The 21,779-nt window shown below is 46.2% G+C and overlaps 1 protein-coding gene across 13 annotated transcripts in view; it reads left to right on the forward strand.

Moving 5' to 3' along the window:
* The window catches only part of DLG2 (discs large MAGUK scaffold protein 2), a 1,892,764-nt gene that overhangs the window by 1,308,199 nt on the left and 562,786 nt on the right, over positions 1–21,779 (forward strand). For all 13 annotated transcript variants that reach the window (XR_012800043.1, XR_012800042.1, XM_075592575.1 and 10 more), the window contains one exon: positions 10,643–10,798. Coding sequence is in view for 11 of the 13 variants with exons in the window: in XM_075592575.1 (XP_075448690.1) it covers positions 10,643–10,798 (156 nt within the window). In the remaining 2 variants the exon portion in view is untranslated. The remainder of the gene's footprint in view (positions 1–10,642; positions 10,799–21,779) is intronic.

Genomic DNA, 21,779 nt, shown 5'->3' on the forward strand with positions numbered 1-21,779 from the left:
CAAATAAATTACACTACACTATCCCTAACAGAGACTCTTAGGCCGTGCGTATAGTGCCCGCGACGGGCGACGCGACGGCGATGCGACATTGCCCAAAAACAAATATGTTGCCGCCACCGCGTGCGCTTACAGTAAGCGCGATGGCGACAATGCGACGGAGCGACATCGCATCGTGAACTTTGGAAGCTGGCAAGATTTGATATGCCTCATGTGACAGCCCCTGAACAAATCAAATGCCAGTACAAATGCCAGTACACACGCGCCACAAAGCGAAATATAACTTTCGCTAGCAGCAACGGGTGACATCACCCGTCGCGTCGGCGGTCGCAGGCACTATACGCGCGGCCTTAGAGTCAATTGGTCAATATTGCAAGCATAGCTGTCACACAGCCTTGAGACACATCCCTGCATTGCAGTGGACTCAAACTGGTCGGTAGCGAACACTATCATTGACTCGTTAGACCTAGTGTCTTGGGTATTGTCAGGACTTTCTCTATGCTTGCAAAGGAAAGAAGGGGATTCCCCTGCCAAAACATTGCCCCTCTTCCCCTGTATTACCACACTTGTTTCTCCCATCTCCCCGGGATTTTCCCTCCCTCTGTTTTTCCTTTCCTACCCTTCCCTTGTTTCTCCCTCTCCTGCCTTGTCACATATACCGCACATTTTTGTGTTACTTACACCCCTTTGGGGTTTGTGTTCTTTTCTTTTTTTTCTGATGAAATCAGCTTGGCGTATTCCTTTTTATTTGTCATTTGTGAGTGCTGGGAACATCATTTTGTGTTTACTGGTTGTGTGGAGGAAATAGGGTTCCTCCTTGTTCCACATTGCACCATTTAGTATCTATCTTTAGTTCCTTTGAGTGCTGTCTGTTTTTTTGTTTTGTTGCATCTTTATTCCTTTCTTCACAGTAGGTATCTGGACATAAAACATCAGAGAGCACTTTGCTTCACTATGAATCATTGCGTTGCTCACCTAAACCATCAATATAATGCTCCTTTTGTCCTTGGGCAAGTCACCGTGTCTGCAAAATGTCTCTGCAAAGCGCTACGTAAAACTAGCCGCGCTATACAAGAACAAACAATTATTATTATTATTATTATTATTAAAACTAATCTATGCCACACACCCTATGTTGACACCTAGCACTTTTTTAGTCGGTGATTGAAGCACATACATTCCATGAAAACCTGGAAGGACATTCATGCCCACTATCAACAGCTCAGAATGGCCACAACTAGAGTACCCATAGGTGTGCCCTTCTTTCTACTAAACAGGAGCAGTGCACCCAAGTTCTCTCCAATGTCTTGTAACTGTAAAGCAACAAATGATCAAAATTGCAACTCTTAAGTATTACTCAAATTATTAAAAAACCTCTTACTGGCTGATTGCTTACAATAGACAGGTGTCCTTAAACTCACTGGGCCTTATTCAGTAAAGATTGAAAAAAATTATCGCCAGGGCATTTAAATGGCCGTTTTTTGGGGCGTTGTGAAAGCAAAATTCCCAAAATAGGTGAGTTGCTGCCAGCGAGAGCATCGAGCCTCTGAAAAGGCCTAACCCGGCAATTCATTTCTGCTGCAGAGAGAGCGGCTCTGAGAGAGACGCCTCTCACAGCGGAAATGTCGCACGAAAATTATTTATTTTATTGTAGCCAGGTCCCCCCCTGCCTGTTAACCCCCCTCACCTTGCTGGCGATCGCGGGTGCCACCGAGCCCAATGGCGGTCCCCTCGGCGATCGCAAGAGTGGGGGCGGTGAGGATCCTGCTTCGGGGGGGGGGGGTTGCCGGGGACGTGTGCGGACGGTTGCCAGGGCCGCGATCGCGTTGAGAAGGCTCCCATCTCCTATGTGTTCGCGCATGCGCAATGGGTTCCCTGACGGAGTGGCCGGTCGGAAATCTCGCGCATGCGCAGTACAAGCGAGCGAGAGGCAGCCAATCAGCAGAGGGCTCATAGAGAGGGACTACATATCCCATGAGCCTCAGGAGTGCCCCACATGACCCTAGGGAGCCAATAGGGCAACAGTATCTCCCTGCTCACAGATAGATACATTTCACGGGGTTTTGGAGCACGTTAGTCGGCGTCAGGAGCAGCTTGGGGAAGGAGGTAGGGTGCAAGAGTCAGTGACTCTCTGCACTAGGCCAGCAACCCCCTAGGCCCCAGATAGCCCTGAGCCACCAGTAGCTTTGAGTGTTTCAGGGACAGGCCCCAGGTTAGGGACCCTGCCTTTTACTATTCAGAGTCAGTTAGGGACACAGCGGACGCTGCGCGTCCATCCAGAAGTTTGGGCTCAGACCTCCGCTGCAGCAGCCATCCGGGTGGGATCGCCCCGGGTGGTAGTTCCTGTATTCACCCGTCATCAGCATCCTTTGTGAAACACCTTGGCAGGCCCAGGCACTGCAGTGCTCAGCAGGTAATCATCAAGTGCACCAACCATACCGTCTATTCATACAGGACGTAGTTGCTGCGCAGTCACACATATATTTATTTCACTTGAGGGTGGAGGACATATTGTGTAGGGTTACTGGACACAGGGTGGGATCACCCAGTGTAGGTGGGAGCATCCTGCGAGACGCAGTAGTTAGTGTCGCCTCTAGAGAGGGACACCTGTTGATATATATATATATGAATAAGTACTTTTGCTACAGTAAAGTCATTGGTTATTTTACATGCGGTGTGTGGAGTGATATATATATATTTGTCCAGCGAGGAACCACTCCCCCTCTGGCGAGAGCCATCGCAGGTGGAGGCGTTGCACCACGAGATTGTGTTATATGTATGTACCCCAGGCTCCTTGAGCGGAGGCTTAGGCTCCTGAGAGCCACACAGGTATGCACAGCAGGTAGTAGCATCTGTATTCACAGGGAATACCCGTTACATTTGGAGGCGCTGCTGAGATTCAGTCCTGGGTGCCCTACTCAGTAGTTCACGTAGTATCCTATCAGTCAGCATGTCTGTGCTCACGCCCCAACAAGTGGCTGACTGGGCCAAAAAGTTAGGAGAGCTCCTGCGACACGTAGTCGCCGTAGACAGGGTACCTGCCGATGTATCCATGTTTACTGTCTGCAGCGCAGTAAGGACATTACCTGGTCTGGCGGGCGCCCACCTCATCAGCAAGCACTACAACATTGACCGGCAAGAGAACACCCTATTGCTGGCTACCGAACAAGCTAAACCCCCTGATAGAGGCCCACAAGTAGTGTATCAACCAGAGACTTTACCGCACGGGGGCCCTTTAATTTACCCTGGAACCGTTTCCAGTCACGTAACTGCCCTTACCAGACCTGCAGGTTGGGAAGGCAAAGATATGGCCGCCAGTACCCCCATCAGACCAGACATATCCCTGCCCCGAGTGACTTTCTCTTCTGATGCTAGACAAGGGGCCACCAGCTGGGCCGGTAGCCCGCCAACATCACCGGTCCCTAACCGGTTAATGAACAGCTTCACCCCAACCCCTAACAGTCAGGGAGCGGGGATCGCAAGTTCCTCAGACAGTGGTGGCTCCATGCTAGGAGTGACATTCCCGCAGCTTGTGGAAGCTATAACTACGTCCGCCCAAGCTCAAAATTACAGGAAGTTGAAGGGGTTTTCAGGAATGATTCCTGTCCCCGCAGGCGAAGAAAGCATCGAGTTTTGGAAGGAACACACCCTCAAGGTGATCGATGAATGGCCCTGCTCTGAAACGGTAAGACGTCAGAGAATCCTGGAAAGCCTCCGACCCCCGGCAGCCACCATGGTCAGTGCACAGCGCGACCAAGACCCTGACCTCTCTGCTCATCAGATGGTAGACTTGTTAGTCCAGATCTATGGCAAACATGAAAAGGAGAGTGAGCTGTGGTTCAAATATTACGGTCTCAGACAGAAGGAGAAGGAAGACCTGTCAGACTTCCTTCAACGAATTCAGCTGGTCCTGTGGAAATTGCGAACTTGCGTCCTAATTCTAGCCTCAGAGATGGACGAATACCGGCGCAAGCAGTTCCTCTGAGGGGCCATTCCCACGCATCACATAGTGATCATGATCAGGTGCTCGCTGATGGAGGCGCCTCACCCTACCTTCATGGACATTTTGGGGATCGTCAAAGGGCATGAAGCCTATACCAAGCTGCATACAGGCACCAACGTCAAAGATCCCCCTGCGAGTGACATCTCGGGAGCCTCCGCTCGCCGGATCAAGAAACCTGTCAAAGAGGAAGAGGATCCACCCAAGTCGCCCTCAACGAAAGGCCGGACTTCGGGGAGATCCTCCCCCACTTACCCAAGACGACTGGATCCTAAAGATATCGTCTGCTATGGTTGTGGACAGAAAGGCCATTTCTCCAGAGAGTGCCCTGATGGAGTCACCCAAGAGAAGAAAACGCCCAGTAAAGGAAGCTCGGCTAGGTCCATGATCTGTCGGATACAGACCACAGAAGCCAAGACATCCGAGGCCACCCCTGCACCTCCCGAAGCTCCTACTGACCTATGCCCAGCTGATGGAACTCCAGTCTGGGATGGTTACTGTCAGGTAGGCCCCTCTGACATCGTGCGTGTGGTAGTAGAAGGAGTCTATGCCTCTGCTTTACTGGACACCGGGTCCCAAGTGACCATAATATATCGGCAATTCTATGACCAACACCTTAAGCACTGTCCCCTACAGTCGGTGGAAAATATGAAGGTGAGGGGGTTGAGCAATGAAGATTACCCCATCGATGGGATTGTGAGAGTTCAACTGGAGATACTTCAATTGAATACCGGCAAGAAACATCACATGCATGTGGAGGCAATGGTATGCCCGAAGCCTCAAGGGCAGTGTCAGTACCCGTCATCTTGAGAACAAATATGGATATAGTGCGAGCCGTAATCAGAGCCTACCTGAAAGAGACCAATGAATTGCCAATGGCCAATCCACTCCTTGACCCTGTACTGAGAGAGGAGTGCAACAGAGTATATGCCTTAGAGCATCACGAGGACCTCTACAATCGTCAATGCGGACTGACGACCATTTTACCAGGTGGAGTGCAACGCATGGCCATCTGGTGCTGTTATCCCGATCGAGAGGAGACCGGTCATCTGTTCTCTCTGGAGAGTACCCTGAAAAAGAGACCGAGAGAGGGTATAGGGTAATACCCGAAGTGAGAGACTGGACGACCGAAATTCCTCTACGAACCTACGTGTATGTTCAAAATATCTTTCCATTCCCGATTGACATTGATGTAGGACAAAGTTTGGGCCGTCCTACATGCCTGTCCCACTGCCTGTCAACCCCCCTCACCTTGCTGGCGATCGCGGGTGCCGCCGAGCCCAATGGCGGTCCCGTCGGCCGATCGCAAGAGTGGGGGCGGTGAGGATCCTGCTTCGGGGGGGGTTGCCGGGGCCGCGATCGCGTTGAGAAGGCTCCCGGCGCTCCCGAAGCAGGGCGGCAGGGCGCCGCCATCTCCTATGTGTTTGCGCATGCGCAATGGGTTCCCTGACAGAGTCGCCGGCTGGAAAGCTTGCGCATGCTCAGCGAGCAAGAGGCAGCCAATCAGCAGAGGGCTCATAGAGAGGGACTACATATCCCATGATCCTCAGGAGCGCCCCACATGACCCTAGGGAGCCAATTGGGCTACAGTATCTCCCTGCTCACAGATAGATACATTTCGCAGGGTTTTGGAGCACGTTAGTCGGCGTCAGGAGCAGCTTGGGGAAGGAGGTAGGGTGCAAGAGTCAGTGACTCTCTGCACTAGGCCAGCAGCCCCCTAGGCCCCAGATAGCCCTGAGCCACCAGTAGCTTTGAGTGTTTCAGGGACATGCCCCAGTTAAGTGACCCTGCCCTTTACTATCCAGAGTCAGTTAGGGACACAGCGGACGCTGCGCGTCCATCAGAGGTTTGGGCTCAGACATCCGCTGCTGCTGCAGCAGCCATCCAAGTGGGATCGCCCCAGGCGGTAGTTCCTGTATTCAACCGTCATCAGGATCCTTTGTGAAGCTCCTTGGCAGGCCCGGACACTGGAGTGCTCGGCAGGTAATCATCAAGTGCACCAACCATACCGCCTATTCATACAGGACATAGTGGCTGCACAGTCACACATATATTTATCTCACTTGAGGATGGAGGACATATTGTGTGGGGTTACTGGACATGGGGTGGGATCACCCGGTGTAGATGGGAGCGTCCTGCTAGAGAGGGACACCTATTCATATATATATATCAACAAGTACGTTTGCTACTGTAAAGTCATTGGTTATTTTACATGCGGTGTGTGGAGTGATATATATATTTGTCCAGCGAGGAACCACTCCCCCTCTGGTGGGAGCCATCGCAGGTGGAGGCGTTGCACCACGAGATTGTGTTATATGTATGTACCCCAGGCTCCTTGAGCGGAGGCTTAGGCTCCTGTGAGCCACACAGGTATACACAGCAGGTAGTAGCGTCTGTATTCACAGGGAATACCTGTTACATTAATATAAATCTTTTTCATAGTGTAGATGTGCAGGGGGTCTCCAGAGCTGAACCGCGTTGGTTTCAGGTCCAGGGACCCCCTGCTTCCCGAAATATAGGCCTCTTTATGGGGTGCCGGTATCTCCTATGCAAGGAAATGTCCTGGTCACGTGACGCAGGACATTTCATTGCAGAGGGATACTGGCACCCCATAAAGGGGCCTGTATCTTGGGAAGCAGGGGGTCCCCGGACATAAAACCAATGCGGTTCAGCTCCGGAGACCCCCTGCACATCTACACTATGAAAGAAATTTATATTAAAAAACATTTTAATAAAAACATCAATATACGCCCCCCCCCCCCCCCCCACTCCGCTCAAACCCATACAGTACAGTAATGGGCAAAATACCTATTATCCAGATATGGATAATAGATTATTTGCCCATTATTAAACACTGCATTAGCACACATAAATAAAGTAAATAAATACAGTTATACTTACCACAACAGCCGGTCCCTCTGTCCTCCGTAGCAAGAAAGCATATATACATAATAAAGACATTCAAATGGCCCTTAACCCCTTAATCACCTTAGCGGTTACTAACCGCTATAGTCATTAAGGGGTTAACCCACCCTGCCCCGATACAAACCCGGGAGGCCTAAGCACCCACCCCAGACTGACTATACCCACCCTGTACCATTGAGTAGTATAGTGATACATCATACCCATATAATAATAATATGGGCATGATAAGCCTCTATAGCACTCAATGGGCACAATAATCACAATACATTAATACACAAGACACACAATAAAACATAACCAAAGTCCAAAAAACCACACTTCGCTAAATAAAAACCGTAGCAAGCTAATCCAATGAATACAAGCAATAACAACATTAACAATTAATTAATTAAACCATTAACCAATCAAACCAAATAATTACTAAACCAAATCAAAATGAATAGTAGCACTAACCAATCAAACCAATTAATTACTACAACATTAATGAATTAATTTAAACATTAAACTACAAAGAAATAAATTCAAACAATATCTGAAATAACCATAATACGCATTAGCTAACATAGTACAACATTAACTACAAACGAACACCAATCACAAACATTTTATTACCATTAAGCAGGAAAATAACAAACAATGACATCCACATAACAAACAGTAATTAAAAAAACCAACAGCAATACCAAGCCACAAATGCCTCCCAATATTGTCATAATAATGTATTAATCTGTACCCTAATCAGATAATCGGCGATTTTCTTTGGGTCATAAGATTTTGCGGCGATTCAGGACGTTATTGGCCACTTATCGAGGTTTACTGAATACTAGTAGCCATTTTGGCCGATAAGGGCCTTATCGATGCTTACAGAATGAGGCCCACTGTGTTTCTGGCACCACCATAGTGTCATCTAGACCCAACGGGCGTTTTTTCTCCTGTATGGAGATTCATCAGGGGTAACAAATGTAGATTCATCAGGAGTAACAAACGTTGTTTGTATTGATACAAAATAAAAGTTTCAAGTTTGACTAAGGGAATTTCCGTATATACTGTTAGCACTGTATGATACATACTGTATCTCAGTGTAACAAGTTCAATATGCAATGGATGTGTGAGTTAGGGAGGAGGATATTGTGTTAAATTATCTAGTACATTATAACCAATAACATTAGTAGCATGAAGCACTGATATCCAGCTATATTACAGGTTTGCCTGCTCCTAAACAGTTTATATACTGTACAACTCTGTACAACTAGTACTGTACAACTTTGAAACTCACATCTACCCACTGAGAATATAATTATAAATATTCATCTCCTCTGAATTTTTAAGAGGGGGGAATCCATTTATATACGATTTAAAAATGTTATTTTACCAGTTCTTCAAAAAAGTATACGATTTATTTTTCTGTGGCCACTCATCTTAGTGCGTTTATTTTGTAAATTTGTAAAAATGTTGAGGGGATTTTTATAAAAAAATTTTTTTTAGCAAATTGTTATTAGTCATAGAAATGTACACTTGGTCACATGACCTGCACATTGGACAGGTGACCTTGGATATGAGGTCATATGATCCGGTTAAACATTTTAGACACAATTTTCTGTTTTCAAGTTTTTTTTTTGTCAAAACTAGCGCATTTCACAGACCTTTTCCAGAAATGTTGCACATCTGTGAGTAAGTACATCAATAGGACGATATTGGGCTCTTCAATCAGTAATGATGCCTTGGAGAGAGCCTGCATGGCTCCTAATTGTTAAATGTTATATCCTATAGTTACAATTACATTCAATCACATTCAATCACATTACAAGCTTCTTCAAGAGTTTTTCATGTTGTAGATGCAGGTTAATGTTTTAAAGAATTCGATGCTATTCAGTATTATGTTTCATTAAATGTTAGTGCTGTACATAAAGTAGAACAATAATGCTGTTAAATGTTCTTGTTATTGGTATTGCGCATAATAAAAAGGCGAGTTACTAGCATATTGGGTACACAACTGTAGAATTCTCAGAGCAACAATTGTGGCACTAAACCTGTCATCATTATCTTTATTTATATAACAAATCTAAATGTATAATTCGATATTATTTTTCATGTCCTACTTATAGCCTTTCAGTGCTGGAAGATACCTCATACAGTTGCTCATTGATTCAAATCAATTGAATGTAACATGTCTTTCAGTACTGGAAGGTGCCTTAGGGAAGAAATAGTGGAAGCAATGGACAAAATGACCCTGTGGCATTGCACAGCAGGACCAAGCTAAAGGCATAGCATGGCAGCAAATTGTTTTGGGGGGGGGGAAGTTTATTTTTTTAACATACAGCTATAGTGAAGAACAAACAGGAAAATGGTGGTGCACTGCATACTGTACACAAAGGATTGGATTGCTTGAAGATAAAATACATTTATTGGCACATAGCGAACCTCAAATGAGGGAAAAAGTTTAGCTCTGACGCATTTCATGCCTCTCTTGGTGCTTTATCAGAGAGTGATAAAGCCACAGCTATAGTCAGCCTTATTTTCTTTGGTATGCAGGATTAACTCTGCGGGGTGGGGGTTATAGGGAAGAATGGACTCTCAGCGGCTTCGCGCGGTTCTTACCTTCTCTGGAAGCTCAGAAGAAGGTAAGTCTGGATACATCGGTATCTTGTTGCAAAACAATAAAAGGGCAGCAATCCAGTAACCCTAAAAACAAGAGCCTCTCACAACCTGACGCATTTTGCGTCATCAAGCGCTTGGTTAAACAATACACACATCCAGAAAAGCATCTTAAACAGAATAACCAGAATGCACAACTAAATGTAGGTGTGTTACAAAAAAGGGAACGGTAATTGACCACAAGTAATTAATAAATACATTTATAGATATATAACAGGGATAAACACAGTAAATGATTTTAAAAAAAATACTAAGTGATTTCTTATGGCAGATGACTACTTAGTAAATATGACCTAGACGGCTGTAGGTAGGGCATGGATCAGGTCTGCACAACTCCAGTCCTCCAGGGCCACAAACAGGCCAGGTTTTCAGGATATCCCTACTTCAGCACAGCTGGCTCAATTAGTGGCTCTGCCATACTGTCAGTCATACTGAGCCACTAATTGAGCCACATGTGCTGAAGTAGGGATATCCAGAAAACCTGGCCTGTTTGCGGCCCTCGAGGACTGGAATTGTGCTGGCCTGCCATGAATAGTAATATTGAGCAATAAATTCAACTTTCACAAAGAAATATCACGATGGAAGGGTTAACGCTACAATTTTTCCCCTGACAATACTACACTTTATTGCTTTCTGTTTTTCAGAATGGATTTTGTATGCCATATTTATAGTGGAGAAAATGGATTTGCTACTGTTCTCTAACAGTAGAATTTGCATGAGTCTTTAAAAAAAATATTGAGCAGAAAATCTAATGTTACCCTTATTTCAGGCAGTTCCTTCCTCTGACCCTGGGAAATAGCAAAATGCATGCTTTATAATGCAGTTACAGCACACGTTGCAGCTTCCAAAACCTCTTTACATCAATATATGCAATTATCAAACTGTAAGCAAAACAAGTTTATGAGCATGCAGTAGCAGAAGAAATGTATTGTTCTCTATATTTGCTCTTTCTGCATATGTTTGTTCTCCTTTCCAACTGGAAATCAAAAATATATGCATGTTTAAAAACATACTGTATATACTTTGTGCAGTCACACATTTCTTTTCATGTCGTCTTTTTTTCAGGTCTCCTGAACCTGTTTACAGCACTGTGAATAAACTGGGTGATAAACCTCCTTCTCCAAGACATTATTCCCCTGTAGAGTGTGACAAAAGCTTCCTTCTGACTTCTCCCTATCCTCACTACCATGGAGGCCTGCTCCCTGACTCAGAGATTTCCAGGTATTGCATTGTTTATACCTGAGTGTGCAGTACTTGGGCTTGTTTTGCGGCAAGCTCTTTACTTTTACTGCGAAGCTTTGCCTTTCAGACACTGTTAATTTGATGCAAAGTAATTAGATGGTGGTAGATCCTCAGGAACATGCTGGTGTAAAACTTAAGTGCTGCCATGGTTGGCCTAAAATATGACCAAATACTCTGTTATATTCTTTAAAAACGAGCAAAGATAATAAACTCCAGGAGCGTCCTTTAACTCAGAGGTGCACAACTCCAGTTCTCAAGCCCCCCTGCCCCCCCCCCCCCCCCCACAGGTCAGGGTTTCAGGATACCCCAGCTTCAGCATAGGTGGCTCAATCACACTTTACAAAAAGTTTTTTAAAAAATTGCAAACTGTTTTTTAGCCCCCAGAAAATGTTTGGGTGTAATCGATGCGGAATTCAACGTTTTCGATCACATTTGACATTTCCTAGTAAAATCAACCCTTATACAGTATCTCTCTTTTTTTCTCTCACTCTCTGAAACCCTATATTTCAAGTTGTAAAGATTTTTACCTTGTGAACAGCTAGGAAACGTTGACCCTATTTTCACAAATTGTGCATAGTTTGGCAATTGGGGCACATCTCTATTTAATACTTTTTCTATCTAAATGTTTTAATGTGGAAGCCTGATGAAGCAGCTTTCATTGTATCTAAATTCTCCTATTGTATTACTTTTACCAGCGAGAGTGTCTCAAAAACATTAAATCAATGACTTAGGTTAGAACTAGAACAAGTTTAAAATATAAAAATACACTAAATACATTAAAAAAATTACTTGTTCTTGTATCATTCATATATTATGCCTGTTTGAAACTTGCTAGGATTTCTTCCATATGGGACTTAAGTTATTAATGTACTTTACTGATTAAATAATTGAAGTGATGGCTTAAATTCTGGTTAGAAGTAAAGTTTATGACGTTCACATACAGTAGTACCATGTACAGCATTCATTATTTTAATTATAACATTGTTACACATGTAAGGTGTTTCATATCTACAGTACTTGGGAGCAAAGAGATCCCTTAACAGTGGCCATGGTTATAAAGATGTATGGTTTCCTATGAACATAAATCACATCACACCTCAAATCAGATTAATTAATAGATATTCTTTCCCTGGGTTTAGGAAAACATGAAGGGTTGTTTGCTAAAGAACATTGGCTACAAAAAATGGGACAAACCCAGTGCCAGATAATTGGAGAAGATGTCCCCCCTTTTGGGTGCCATTTGACACACTTTTTGCTCTGGCTTTTCCCCAGTTTTGCAGGCTTTAATTAATAGACCCATGGGGTCCTTGGCTGCCTTCTCAAATATTTTAAGACTGATTTTCGATTCTGTTGTGATTCCTAACATCTTCTTATTGCACAAGATAGGTTGTAACTTAGTCCACATGTGTTCTCCGTTTTGACCACTCTCCAGTTTCTATCTTCCTTTTCATTTTGTATATTCTGTTGTCCTTAAAACATAGATAAAGTATATGTATATTGAAATGAAAAAACATACAATCAGAATAAATACAGAGTGTGCTAGAACTTTTTATTAAAACTTTCTTGATTACACTCTCACCATTAATTGCCCGGTGTTTTTACAAATGCATTGTTGAGCTACTTTATCTTTTAGATTTGTTGTTTTAAAACTGAAGCTAATACAATAGACCGAAAGCGAATGCAAGATAAGATAACTTCCTACGGTATACAGATCTAACAGATGTTACTAAGCCTGGTAACATACAAAATAATGTGTTTAATAACATGTGTTATCTCAACCATTGTTTTCAATAGCACTACTGTTAAATAACACGCCAGCGTTAACACAACGCATCACGTTAACAGGTGCAATACTATACTACATCTATATAATTTAAAACCAATCTATAATTACTTGTAACAGTTTTTCCCCCACCCTCTGGGAGTTTCTGCCATTACATGGTGTATGGTGCTGGCTACCTGCTGGCTCACAGGATGCTGAGTTGTCCGCCGGTGGTAGTGAGGACTTCTGGACAGGCTTCTGGGGTACATTACTGGTCTTTATCTCTGTTGGTACAGCGCTTCCATCTGCTGCAGGCTCCAGTAGTGTGAAGGCACTCTCCTGCAGAAGAACTTACTCCACTCCCCCCCAGACAGATTGCATACTAGGCAGGAATATAGTTAACTGGAACCTTTTATTCCTTCTGCATACACAACCACAGTCTCTGTCTGCACAGTACAACTTGAATAAAGTGGATGATCCAGGGCACTATGGATTTTCAAAAGTAGAATTTAATAGTCAGAACAGTATAACGTTTTGACCATCTGCGAAGTCTTTTTCAAGTGACTGGCACGCAGATGGTCGAAACGTTGTGCTGTTCTGACTATTAAATTCTACTTTTGAAAATCCGTAGTGCCCTGGATCATCCACTTTAATCAAGTTCAGGATTCTTTAGACAGGTATTCACTGAACTAGGAGCATCAGTAACTGCAGGTATCATTTATTATTTTCATGGTGTGCAGCATTACATCAACTTGTGCACAGTACAACTGACAGGTCTCCAACCCCAGGATGGTCCCTGGACATTCCCCTCTGGCCAAGGGCACCAGAGGCAGTCCTTACTCTTCCATGACTCCCTACTGGAGCCAGGAGAAAGGTATCACTTCACACCCCCCCAAGGGGAGTGGACAGCGGTTGCCAATGCCAGCTACACCCCTGTGTGAGTACCTGTCTCTCTCAGGGGTAGAGACAACTGATTAAATGATTACATTTTCACCTTTCACATATTATTGAATAAATTAATATTCATATATGCACTATTTATATTGGCCTTAATATTATATTGGATTTTGGTCACTTATTCACGTGCACACTATGTTTCACAAAGTGAGTTGCAACATGTATTAACTTGTCTGCCACTCCCTTACATTAACCCCAGCTGACAGCGTCCTGCATCTGGTGAGTTGATTCAATGGGAGAAATCCCATTAGATGTGCTAGCCTTTGTAAGCTCCCAGGCAGCCCCAACACGTGTACTCCTGACGAAGTACATTGTACGAAACGCGTAGAGGTCACGAGGGGCTGCTGAGAGGTGTACCGGTGGAGACAGGAGAACGCGACCAACGGGGCATCGATCCGGACCCTCTTTACATCTGCTCCTTTGGATCCCACCTTCGGATCTCCCGGTTATACCTCAGCAGCCTTTTAGCTTGATTGTAAGTTAATTTTTATTTATATTGTTTGATTATTGTAACTGTTGTTATCCACATTTGTGGAATATTTTTATGATATAAATTTATATTGCCTATACTTAGTGCTCCCTCTCCGTTTTTCTTTATCGCTACATACTATTATAGTATAACAGCTTAAAAATTAATACTACCACTATTATTATTTTTATTTTAACAGTGGGGATTTTTATTAAAATTCTTCGAGGTTTCCTTGACAGTGGAAAGCTGTACACGATCTACTCACTGTATATTGGCAGGCAAACCAAGTAGGTAACAATAAGCCTCATGTTGTTCAAGGTACAGCCACACTACCCAAAGATATGGGAGGCTTATGATTGCAAGGAGAAATAAAAGAAATACAAGATAAGGGTATGAATAGTTTGGGGAGTTACCTTAACTCACAGCCTATAGAAAATTATGTTACTCTTGTACTCTCACCTTCTATCCCTAGACCAGGGGTGCGCAAACTTTTCTCCATGCACACCCCTGCCTGCTCTCCTCTATGGCTCGTGCCCCCCTCCCTCGCTTGGCCCCAGCGTCAAATGACGGGCGGGGTCATGTGACATCAAGTTGCCATGGCAATGTGACATCACGTGACCCTGCTGCATCTATTGACACCGGGTTACCATGACGACTCTTCGCTGGAAGGTAAAGTAAGTGTGTTAGGCTGCGCTTATAGTGCCTGGTGACGGCGACGCGACATCGTTCCAAAACAAATGCATTGTTGTCGTCGCAAGCGCTTATAGTAAGCGCGACGGGAGCGATGTTGCGACCAAAAATTTGGTAGCCGGTCAAATTAGATTTTTTAGAGGCTGTCGCCACATGTGACAGCCTCTGAACCAATCAATGGCCAAGTCGCTAGCGACGTCGCTGTAAAGCGAAATTCAACTTTCGCGTGTGGCGGCGGGTGACATCATCCGTCGCGTCACCGTCGCGGTCACTATACGCGCGGCCTTTTAGAGGCCTCACACGGTCCTCCGGCATTTAATTTAAATTTATAACTAATTTCATTTATAACTTTATAACTGCCGCACTCCCCCCACAAAATCTTGAACCCCCCAATTTCCGCACCCCTGCCCTAGACTGAAGTCCTTTAGTACCCTTGTGCATCACACAGCAGCTGCAATTTCTAGACCAGAGATTTACTCTTCTAGTCTTATGTTCCTCAAGCAGTTTCAAAAGTCTCTCAGCTTATTCATATTTTATGTTGACCTACTTTTAAGGAGGGAAAATAGAGTAACCTGTCAGACTAGTATACTACATATGTATGTGTTGAGCATATTTTTAAACAAAGATTTTGTTCACTTACAGTAGAAATATACTTACAATATTCATGCTGTTTACCAATGTTAATTATTTTTAATTTCTGCTTTAATTCTAAGAGATATCTGTTTGCAATTAGGCATTTAAACAATTATAACGGCTTCCAATTCCTTACATAAAAGTAATACAAATAAGACATGGGAAGTAACATTGATATGTAACTATTGCTAATGTTAAGTGGAAAGAGAAAACATAGGAATGTTACTGTAATACTTTAATATAACTACATTCCTATGCTAAAGAGCATTGGAAAAGAGAATTATTGGGGATACATATGTAACATCCCTATCCCAGCCGGCTGTATAGAGATAGGGTGTACATGAATAACAATGTCTTATACTCTCCCTGACCTGGTTTAGACCTGCTCATAGAGTGTTAGCTCAATTGGTTACCTCTTATCTCAGGGTCTTCTTTCCGTGGGGTCAGGCCAAAGCTGCAGAGGAGTGGGATGTAGGTGCAGGGAAAAGAGAAAGGCACCAGGAACTTTTAACTTGGTGGTATTTATTGGTGCCCAACAGTTCTTAGAGTCCCTTAGAACAATGGGTTGGGCATTCCGCCAATAGTACAGAAGAGTCAGCATAGAGTATACTGCATAATCAGGACAGGTTTTAGTGAGTAGAATATAATAGGGCATTCCGCCATATAGTAACCGTCTCCCACTCCAGACAGGAGTTCCATGCAGACAACGGAGAAGCTAGGACCTCACGTCTTTCATTGGAAGAAGAGTATGGTGTCCACCACCTGCCCGCAAGCGTAGCCTCTCCTTGTTACCTAGATCTAGGACCCTGCATCTCAGGAATCTCATCCCTGTCTGTTAGAGCAAGGCCAGGAGGGTTTTCCTTCTGCTGACCTGCCTGGCTGTCCAGCTGACTCTATTGACCTTGCATTCCATGGGTGTCCTTCTATCATAGAAGGATCTCCTGAAGCATAGAACTCCTCTGGGGTCCATCTCCCCCTGGATCATTATATGGACTATGTTGGGGTTTCCCCACCCAGGGGTCTGAGCACTCCCCCTGCGTAAGGCTAGGACTCAGGAGGAGTCAGGACAGAACTGAACATAATTTGGAGGGACCACCTCTATATACAGGAGCAGGAGTTTCTGCCCCAGTAACTAGGCAGAATTACACGTATCAGGCCCTAATCCTGTCCTGTGATCCCAGCATCTCCCAGACCCAGACATGGGCCTGAAAGCTGCAACATAATAGATACAAGAGGGTATGTGATCTCACATGTACAGCCTTGTGTCTGTTAACCCTAGCACTGCCTGCTGTTACCAAGACTTACATGCCAGGCCAGAGAAATATAGCAGGCTGCTACACATAGAAAACACAATGCCTTACAAAGACATGTCAGTAGAAAGCTTCTTGTAGTTCTCTCTTCAAACAGGATGTAAAGCCATATAGGGACAAGTGTCAGAGTGAGCAGTTAGTAAAAAGCAGACATGTTTCAGTAGTTTCCGGTGAGATATTCTGGAAATGTAGGTACTGTCCCATCTGTAGCCACTTTTCTTTTTTGAGAAGGAGACTGCTAGGCTGCAGGCTGAAATAGGATATCTGTATAGTCTTGCCCAATGTGGGTACCACCTGAGAGGCCACCCCTGCCTCAAATATCTCCCAGAAGAACAGTCTGGACTACTGGGAGGGTGACACCCACCCCCTTAAAGGTGGATAGAGAGTGACACCCACCCCCTTAAAGGTGGATAGAGAGGGTGCTACTCGGATATTGAGTGGAAGGGCATTCCAGAGGTGTGGGGCAGTCAGTGAGAAAGGTTTAAGGTGGGAGAGGGCTATAGATACAGAAGGAGTAGAGAGAAGACATCCTTGAGCAGAACGCAAGAGTCAAAATGGTGTATAGCGAGAAATTAGGACTGAGATATAAGGAGGAGCGGAAGAGTGTAAAGCTTTAAAAGTGAGGAGGAGAGTTGAGTGTGTGATATGGATTTGATAGGAAGCCAGGAGAGGGATTTCAGCAGGGGAGACGCTGAGACAGATTTAGGAAAGAGTACAGTGATTCTGGCAGCAGCATTTAGGATAGAATGTAGGGGAGACAGGTGAGAGGCAGAAAGGCCGGAGCAGGAGGTTACAGTAATCGAGACGGGAGAGAATGAGGGCCTGAGTCAGAGTTTTAGCATTCGAGCAACAGTGGAAATGGAGTATCTTTGTGTAACGGGTATTCCCTATGAATACCGCCGCTACTACCTGCTGTGCAACCTGTGTGGCTCTCAGGAGCCTAAGCCTCCGTTTGGGGAACCTGGGGTACATACATATCATACATCTCTAGGTGCAACGCCTCCACCTGGGAGAGATCCCAACGGAGTGGGAGGAGGCCCTCACAGGAAACAACCACACAATGCGAACGAATATAAAACAGGACTGGCTTTACTGCATGGGAACACATATATCACGCAATAACATCATCATCATAACATCATAACCTCATCATGCGCCACGGCGGGCGCTAACCACATTGGGTGTCACGGTGAACACTAACCACACTAGGCGTCACGGCGGACGCTAACCACATTAGGCGTCACGGCGGACGCTACCACCTCTAGGCGTCACGGCGGACGCTACCACCTCTAGGCGTCACGGCGGACGCTACCACCTCTAGGCGTCACGGCGGACGCTAACCTCCCACAACGTGACCCCACCCTGTGTCCAGTAACCCCCACCCAAATGTCTCGTGCTCCCAAAGTCAAATACCACTGTACATGTGTATGTGTGACTGCGCAGCCACTATGTTTGGTGATAGGCCTGGTTGGTGCACGTGAGTTGCAGGTTACCTGCCCGGGCTCCAGCAGCGGGTACCGCGATATAAATCCGCACGATCCGACGTGGTCCTCCACACCGCATAGGTTGAAAGTCCAGAGCGAACAATGTCACTCTTAGTCGCAGGGTCTTTGGTGGTGTTCTGAGCCCAGAACCCACCTCACAGGGCCGCACGGCTTCAACACTGTGTCCCTGACTATTCAACCAATAATGGGGCAGTGTCCCTATCTAGGGCCTGTCCCTAAGCTCCACAAGCTGATAGGTGACTCAGGGCCTAACTTGGACCTTGGGGGCTGCTGGCCTAATGCAGAGGGTCACTGACCCCTGCATCCACCTCTTACCCCTAGCTGGTCCGGATCCTGAGTGCCTGCGTGCTGCCAAAACCCCGCGAAATGTATCTAACTGGGAGCAGGGGAATCCGGCCTTCCGATTGGCTCCCTGGCGTCATGTGTCTCTGCCCCTGTGCACCCTGGGGGCTGGCAGACTCATCTCGCGCATGCGCGAGCTATCCTGGGGCCTCCCGCGCTGTTCTACCACTGCGCATGAGCAACAGCCCTAACATGGCGGCGCCCTGCTTCCCGAGCCGCCGGGCCGGTGGCAACGCGATCGCGGCCTTAGCGACGGCCCGATCGCGTCCCCGGCAACCGGCCTGCTCACCGCTCGCGTCCCTAGCTACCAGGGATCTCTATGCTCGCGCTCGCAACTGGGAAGGAGGGGGTGAGTGCGCGAGCGGGGACCTGGCTACACGCGAGGGGGGACATGGCTACATCCTCCCCCTGGTGAAAACTCCAACGTCCTCGCTTGGACCACATAACTTCCCACCAATGTACAAAAATTATATAATAAAAATGCAGTAATATATATATATCTTAGCACAGGTAACTCTAAACGAGATTGCATAATTCGTTGAGCATCACAATCACAGACTGTATCTTACTACGAGAACACTGCTGAGCCTCATAATGGGGTGCCCCCATTTGATCGTAAGTAACCCTAGTTGGCGGGTACCTAACTCGTTGACTCCGTCGGAGTTGTTCTTCGGCAACTCCCTCGGGGGAGTAATAAGCATAGTCCTGAGGCCTAGCCTCTTCCCTTGAGGGGAGAAATGTCTCTGAGTGTACAAAACACGGGCTCTGTGGATCCAAAGGCTGGCCTGTTGGTGCCACCTTAGTAGGCATTGGCCTACGGGGCCCTTTACCCGTAGCTCCTTCGGGAGATGCCCCTTCTGCGGGATGGTCCCTTTGAGAGGGTCCCTCCATAGGGTCTTCCGGAGTTTCAGAGTGAGTCTCGTTAGTTACAGTCTCTTGACCCACCTCTGATAGATCGAACTCACCGTTGAGCGGTGTGGCCTGTAGTTCCTCTTCTTTATCTCCCACTTGGGGGATGGGGAGAAGGTGATTACGATGCCAAACCTTTACCCGGCCATCGGTGTCTCTGATGCGATAAACCGGGAGGCCAGGCATCTGTGACTCCACCTCATATACGCCATCTCTCCACCGGTCCGCCAGTTTATGTTTTCCGGGGATTCCCAAATTACGAAGTAACACTGCATCCCCAGGACGTAACTCTCGATACTTGACTTTATTGTCATAACGTCTCTTGTTACCAGCATTCAGTTTGGCTGTAGACTTCTCAGCCTGTTGGTAAGCTTGTTGCAGACTGTCTTTTAGCCTTTGCACGTACTTAAAATGAGTGGTATTGAATATCCCGTCCGTTGATACTCGGAGACGCACATCTACTGGAAGTCTGGCCTCCCGCCCAAACATGAGGAAGTACGGGGAGAACCCCGTGGACTCATGGCGAGTACAGTTATACGCGTGTACCAAAGTTTCTACATGACGACTCCATTCTGTTTTCTGCATTCCCTTCAGGGTTCCAAGCATGTCCAACAGGGTCCTGTTGAATCGTTCAGGTAAAGCATCTCCTTCAGGGTGGTACGGCGTCGTCCGGGATTTGGTGATGTTCAGCATTTTAAGTAATTCTCGGATCAGAGTACTCTCAAAATCTCGCCCTTGGTCGGAGTGAAGTCGGTTTGGAAGACCGTAGTGAACGAAGAACTTTTCCCATAGAACTTTCGCGACCGTGATAGCCTTCTGGTCTTTTGTGGGGAACGCCTGTGCATAGCGGGTGTAATGGTCCGTGATGACCAGCACATTACCGATTCCTCGACTATCAGGTTCGATACACAGGAAGTCCATACACACCAGGTCCATTGGACCAGAACTCTTTAGATGGGCCATGGGAGCTGCTCGGGTTGGCAACGTCTTTCGTTGAACGCACCGGGAACAACGGCGGCAGTGTTGTTCCACCGCTTCCCGCATTTTGGGCCAGAAAAAACGGTCTCGGACTAGCCCAAAAGTCTTCTCTACCCCGAGATGCCCGTGGTCATCGTGTAGAGACTTCAACACCATATATCTCAAGTTTTGGGGTAGAACTAGTTGTCGCCTATCAGGGTGGTTATGATATTGGACTACCCTATAGAGCAAACAATTATCTATCTCGAACTTGTCCACCTCACGCATGAGTAATGCGACCAGATCTCGGGGAGCACTCTTCAATAGAGCAGGGTTCTTCCGCTGAACGGCTTGTCGGATTATGCTGATTACTGGATCTCTTAATTGATAGTCTACTAAGTCTTTCCATCTTATGACTTTGTCCTGGGTTATGTTCATCCCTGTGGGGTCGCAGTAGGCAGCAGGGATCGCTTGCGACTGGCACCCTAACGAATCGGCAACTCTTAGTTCAGAGAATGCGACCTGATCATTGATGACGGCCGCTATACTACACATTGCTCGCATCCCAGGTCCAGGGATCTCTTCCCATTCCTCATCATCAGGGGTGGCACTCAATCCTGGTCGTCATGATAGAGCATCGGCCCCAATGTTCAGAGGCCCTGGCTTGTACTTTAGGGAGAATCGGTAGTTACATAGTGTCGCCAACCATCGGGGGCCGGCTGCATCCAATTTGGCGGAAGTATTGATGTACGTGAGGGGATTGTTATCGGTCCTTACCTCAAACGTAACACCATAGAGGTAATCATGAAGTTTCTCCGTGACCGCCCATTTGAGAGCCAGGAACTCTAACTTGTGCACCGGATATTTCTGCTCACTGGGTGTCAGACTGCGGCTGATGTAGGCTACAGGCCGAAGACCCTTGGGGTGTTTCTGATGAAGGACAGCGCCCAGTCCATTGAGACTGGCATCCACATGCAGGACATATGGTTGTTCTGGGTCAGCATATGCAAGCACTGGTGCTTCAGTCAGGCTTTTCTTCAAATTCAGGAAGGCCCGTTCACACTCAGGCGTCCACTTATCACCAAACGGTTGACGGGCCGACGTGGCCTTTCTCCCAGTATCTTCAGGGTATATCTTCAGCAAATTGTTCAGGGGTTTAGCTCGACTAGAGTACCCTTCCACGAACCGACGGTAATACCCACAGAACCCGAGGAAGGATCGCAGTTCCGCGACATTATCGGGACGCGGCCAGTTCACCACCGCTTCTACTTTGGCTGGATCAGTAGCAATCCCCTGGGCAGACACGATGTGTCCCACGTAGGTCACTGAGGTGTGGCAAAACCTACACTTGTCGAGTGATAGCTTCAATCCTTCTTGGCCAAGACGATCTATCACCTTCAGTAGCCTCTCCTCGTGTTCTTCTAAG

Source organism: Ascaphus truei, chromosome 3 (assembly GCF_040206685.1).
Source record: "Ascaphus truei isolate aAscTru1 chromosome 3, aAscTru1.hap1, whole genome shotgun sequence".
In the NCBI taxonomy this organism is placed as follows: Eukaryota; Metazoa; Chordata; class Amphibia; order Anura; family Ascaphidae; genus Ascaphus; species Ascaphus truei.